Source organism: Carlito syrichta, unplaced genomic scaffold, assembly GCF_000164805.1.
Source record: "Carlito syrichta isolate Samal-C Ts95f unplaced genomic scaffold, Tarsius_syrichta-2.0.1 Scaffold308920, whole genome shotgun sequence".
Lineage (NCBI taxonomy): Eukaryota > Metazoa > Chordata > Mammalia > Primates > Tarsiidae > Carlito > Carlito syrichta.
Window position 1 is genome coordinate 358,586 of NW_007253016.1, and position 6,000 is coordinate 364,585.

Sequence of the window (6,000 nt, forward strand, 5' to 3'; positions counted from 1 at the left end):
GCCCAGGCACTGAATCTCCAAGAGGCAGCAGAAGGTAGTAGGGTGAGTCGAGGGAACAGCTCGCTGGCAGCTTGGCCCCACAGAGTTGGGGATAGCTGCGATTCATCTCAGGGATGGCATGCCATCAGGTGGGACTGGTATAATAGCCACAAGGCCTCAGGAATGGAAGCTTGCAGTTACTACCCCCCTTCCGGAGCAGGACACACCCCAGCATGGTTCTGGTTCCAAGGTAGAGCAGCGCAGTATCAGCACTGGCCACGGGGGGTGGAGCACAGCCCTGACTCCTTTTCTGGGGCAGTGCAGCCATAAGGCCTCCAGGCAGCTCTCTCAGCTGGGCTGAGTGCCTATAAGAACTGCAGCAGTCCCTGGTCGTGAGGCTGGTAGGTGACTGTGGTAGAGACGAGAACTGCTGAGGGCTCTTTTACTCACTTTTTTCCTGCAGTAAAAAAGTTCCTTCTGTGTCTGAGCTGATTTCGACTGGGGGATGGAGTGATGGAGACAAAACGTTTCCTTTCCTTCTCCAGCCTGGGTTTCTGTGTTCTACAGAGTTTGTGCCACACCTTTGATGTGCGCAAGTGCTCTTTAGTTATTTTCATCAATAAGCAACTGTTTATTTGTTGCTTTTGTCTTTATGGGATGAGGACAAATGCTCAGGGCTTCTATTGGCCATCACCACCCTTCATTATTACTTTAAATAAGTTTTCTACCCCAACGTCTTTCTCTGTTTCTTCTGGTACCACCATAATGTGTTTACTGGTTCACGTGATGGGGTTCCATAATTCTCATAGTCTTCATACACTTTTATTCCTTTTACCTGTTGTTCCTCTGACTGTGTAATCTCAAATGATCTGAAGTATGAAGCCGTGGGTGCTGCCCTAATGCCAGAGTGAACCTCAATTTTGGGTCTGTGGGGGCCATACTGGAAATGGAATAAACCTATAAAACCTGGGGACTGGGGGGCTGATCTACAACTGGGGTCTGCAGGTGCTGGCCTGGCACTGAGGAGAGTCTGAAATCTTGGGTTATGGGAGCCTGCTTGGCATTGGAGCAGGCCTGGAGGATAGGTTCATGGTTTCTAAACTAGAGCCTGTATTTGTGAAACCTGGCCTGGTACTGGAACTCATGGCAAAGATGGGTGCTCATTTCAGTAGTCTCCTTTTCCTATGCAAATCTTCTCTCTTTCTGAGCTGTGCTGCCTAGGCTTGAGGGAAGGGCGAAACAGGTCATGTGAAATTATCCTTCCTACCTCTTGCAATGTATCTTTCCTTATTTCTAGTATACATTCAGATGCTGTAATCTCTCACCTGGTTTCCTTAACTCTTGTGAAGATATTTTTGTGTGTGATTAATTATTCAAATTGATTTTTCTGCAAGACAACAGAAAACATATTGTCTTTCTTATTATAGAGTCATAAACAAAATTGTTAAACATATTTTTAAAATAATTTTAAATTCAGTTTTCTGAAGTTTTGGAAGTTGTTTGACCATTATAACTACCAACAAACATGGAGCATGAGTAAATTTTTGGTGATATTAGTACAAGTAAAAGTTTGTAGGAAAATGTATCTTCTTTCACTTGACACTCATTAGCTATAGTTCACGGAACCAAGTTATAAATATATTAAGTATATGCAAATACAGTATTTTTGAACACATATATTTACTTTATCAAATATTTTTGTTGTTTTATTTCATAGTATACCCCTTTTATCTCTTATACACAGTGCTGATGCTACAGAATATTTAGTAAATATTTTTAGAATGAACAAATGAACCCAATTTACTAACAAGCTTATCTTCTCAAAAAATATATGGAAAATCACATATTTATTCAGTTAAAAATTTGTTTAAATACATACACTAAATGAAAACTTCAAATGTATAGATATAATTTATCATAATATCAGTTTTAAATTTTTGAGAGATGATACAAAACTCTGGTATCTCTAAGGGTGGAATGAGGTCCTTTATTTCCCCTGATGCAAGAACAATTTTCTATTAAAGCACATGCCTCTTTTTCCTCTCCTGCACAGTTCTGCTATAGATTCATCTTGACAGATTAAAGATGCAATCTGAGAGTTATTCTATTGAACTGAAGAATTAAAGTTGTAGTAGTTAGTATGACTCTGGACTTGAATAGGCTCTAGATATTGCATTCTGCTTCTCTGATTTTTCACCAACATCACCTATGAACCAACTAAATGGGGAAATCAGCTCTTTGATAAAGCAGACCTGTCCTAACAAGCAATGCCAACTTCAGAGCAAATTTCTGGACTGGAAATGGGTGAGAATTGAAAACTAATGCAATCCTAAGAGGAATGATCTCTGGAAGGGAGGCAAATGCTGTGCCCAGACATGAGTGTATAAAATGTTCTCCAGTTCACCAAGCTCTGGATACCCATATAGTTGACAAATTCAGCCTGTTAACTGAAAATAGCATATTAGGATTTAGGTAAAACCCCAAGAATTAAAATGTAAAAAGAAAGTGTTAACAACATTAAAATATCTGTAAATTAGCTCAAATGTTAATCTTTGTATACATAGTATGCTAAAATTATGATATTAACTGATGAGTCAATGAAGAGATTGCCATTATCATGGTATTCTAAATGCCACTCTCTGAACTGACAAAGCTTTTAGGCAATTAAGAATTGTCATAAAACAAATATTCCTAAATAGACTAACCACTGATAAAATGATTTCTCCACTTTTCTCCTTGATTTGCCATAATGTCTATCTTCAACCATTGTGCAACATCTCATCTGATTTTGTTCCATAGAAGTAGAATTGGAAAATGTGTGTAATGATGTAAGAGGTGGACATCATATTAGAAAAAAAAATTCAGTGAGTTGGGGTAAAAAAGAATGTCAGAGAGGAAGAGTTGGTGTTCTCTGGAATGGGGTTCTGTGACTTCAATTATTCAGGGAAGTTTGGCAAGCTATGTGCAAAAGGGACCCTCAGGAGGAGGGACTCACGTAAGTTTTCAAAGTCCTGAATTTCACTTGTGTTTTGTGGCATTAGAAATGCCATAATGATGCCTTTCAACTTTCCCTGGATCCTGAAAGAAGGAGGTCAAAATAATTTACTTAGAAATTAGCAAAGAAAGAGTAAAAGAGAGACAGCCAGCATACTGAAAGCTTTGATGGGATAAGTAAACATTTTAGCTGCAAATCAGTGTAGCCTGGAGCTAGTAAAGGATGTAGATACATAAAAGAGATGATGGCATGAAGAGATAACCAGAGAGTCAGGTAGATTCAAACATCTCAGAGGATCACAGCTTGGCCAGAGTTCATCTGTAACACAACACTTGTACTCAGGGTCATGATATCAGGCAAAGGCCTACACGTTTACATGCAACAAAGGAATGCTGGAGGTAGTATTGGGTACATCCTAAATTGATGGAATATAGTTTGAAACAAACAGAGATCTTGAAATATCTGAGTATAACTGGAATGAACTGGGTTAGTTTTCTTGGAGGTTACAAAAGAAAGCCTAGGTGGTTATATTTTTGCATTCATGAGTTAGGGAATTGGAAATGTATCTGCTTTCCTACTGTTTTTTCTATACAGACTCAGCATATTGATTTTCCCTGTGATGTCAGCCTCTGGTGGCGTGCTAGCTTTCAGCAAGCACAACTGCAACCTGCCCATCGCCTCTGGGAAGTCAGACAGGACCTGAGAGCATCAAGAGGTGGAAGGGGGAAATTTCTGTTATGTAATGTGGGTCCTTCTTGATCCAGAAGTTAGTGATTGCAATTGGAGCAATGTTTTATTTTTTCAGAAGATGGAAAAACTAACATTTTTTGTAACTGATATAGCCCAGCACCTAGAACAGTGCCTCCCTATAACAGGGTTTCCATAAGTACCTGCTGAGTAAGTAATTGGAAAGTATTTTTTTATAAGATCACATTACAGTCATTACTGTACAATACCCAACTTTAGGTTTTGCAATGGTGAAAAGAAAAAGAAAAAGAAAGAAATTGTTTTAGATTAGTCCTACCCACAATTCAACAACCATACTTGTCAATATAGAATATACCTAGTGTAGTGTTTCCATTGTTGAACCCCTTCCTCACCTTTCAGGAAGGAACACAGAAACATTGTGCTTAACTTACTGACAGAGAAGGTTCTTCAAATTCTACCTAAGGTTTGAACTGTTTGGAAATTTATGTTATGTTATCTTTATGCATGTAGATATTGGGGTAGATATAATCACTTAATGTAGCTTCTCTTGAAAATAGATGTTTCGTGTTTAATCATAACTCAACAATTTCAATTTGGAAATATAATATTCACTATTATTTGAAAATGTAATTTCCCCACTATCTTTAGCTTACCTAAAATAATGTTTCCATAATGCTATTAAAAATGATTCCTCAAAATTTATTTGCCAGAACTTTGTTGTTCATATATGTAATGATTTTATGGGTTGACCATTTACACAAAATTAAACTTTTTCAGCTTAACTAGAACGCTCATGCTGTAAGATGTCAAAGTGGGCTGGTTAGCAATGTTTAATGGAATGGTTTTTAAAATTTGTTACTTCTAGTTTTGTGAGTTTAGCATAGTTTTCTATTTTTTTGTATATTTTACCCTTGCCTATTGCTGCTAAGTTTGAATGTATCATTATATTTAATATTTTACTTACAATTTGTACATGTCCTCTGTGTAATTTCACATGGAAGTTTTTGCTGCATTTAAATCATTAAGTTACAGTAGATGTCATTTGTTTCAATCTTTTTTGAGATAATTTTTCAACAGAATCTTTCTCAAAACACTTATTACATCCTTATTTCTCAGGCTATAAATGAAAGGATTTAGTAAGGGAACTACCATTGTAAACAAAATAGCTGCTGGTATATCTTTATCCCCTTCTTCAAGCAAATTTGGTCTAATGTACATGAAGAAAAGAGATCCATAGAATAATGAAACAGACAAAAAGTGGGATGCACAGGTAGAAAAGGCTTTGATCCTTCCCTCTTTAGATTTCATTTTGAAAACAGTAAAAATAATATAGATATAAGATATTAAGACACTACCTATGGTGAAGACTTGAATTGAGCCCGAAAAGATGAATAGAACCAGTTCATTGACATAAGGGTCAACACAAGAGAGTCTATACAGAGGAAGAAGATCACAATAAAAATGGTTGATATGATTTGAGCCACAGAAAGCTAACCTAAATATGAGCCCTACGTGAATCATGGAATGCAGGTTTCCAACTATGAAGGCGCCTGTGGTCATCTGAACACAGAGTTTCTTGGACATCATAGTGTGGTACTGTAGTGGGCTGCATACGGCCACATAGCGGTCATAGGCCATTGCAGCCAGGAGAAAGCAGTCTGCAGTTTCAACAGTGCAAAGAAAATAAAACTGTGTAGTGCATTCATAGAGGGAAACTGTTTTGTCCTCTGAAAAGAAGTTCTCTAACATCTTGGGAGTAATGGCACAGGCACAGCAAGAATCCACAAAAGCCAAGTTGCCCAGAAAGATGTACATTGGTGTGTGAAGTTGTTGCTGTGTAAAAATCAAGGCCACCAAACCAAGATTTCCTACCATGGTGATCAGATAGATGGAAAAGAACACTACAAACAACAGGGTCTTCAGCTCTGGGTGATATGTAAATCCTGTGAGGATAAACTCACTTTTCATGGAATGATTTTCTTCAGTCATTTTTGACTTTTCTAGAACAAAATTGTAGAGAAATAAGGTATTAATTTATAATATGCTCAAAATATATTGCGCTTCCTTTGGCTTAAAGGAAGGGGCACATCTTCCATAATGCTTCTGTGTCACCTGAACTTGGGTGTGTGGGGACTGGTTCTGGGGATAATCATCTCCTTATGCTAGTACCTTTTTGGCTAATGATTAAATTTATGCCTAGCATATTTTTTAGGAAGAAAAAACTTCAGGTTGGATTCATAAAAATGGATGGATCTTAAGAGAAATATTCAGAGTAAAAAAATTCTCTATGTTTGTGGGTTAGGTAAAGCTGATTTATA

The 6,000-nt window shown here is 37.5% G+C and overlaps 1 protein-coding gene across 1 annotated transcript; it reads right to left on the bottom strand.

Moving 5' to 3' along the window:
• Window positions 1-4,678: 4,678 nt before the first annotated feature.
• Window positions 4,679-5,758, bottom strand: LOC103268836 (olfactory receptor 5K1). Its single transcript, XM_008066437.1, has one exon. The coding sequence runs from the start codon at window positions 5,669-5,671 to the stop codon at window positions 4,730-4,732; it is 942 nt and encodes a 313-aa protein (XP_008064628.1). The 5' UTR covers window positions 5,672-5,758; the 3' UTR covers window positions 4,679-4,729.
• Window positions 5,759-6,000: the final 242 nt, after the last annotated feature.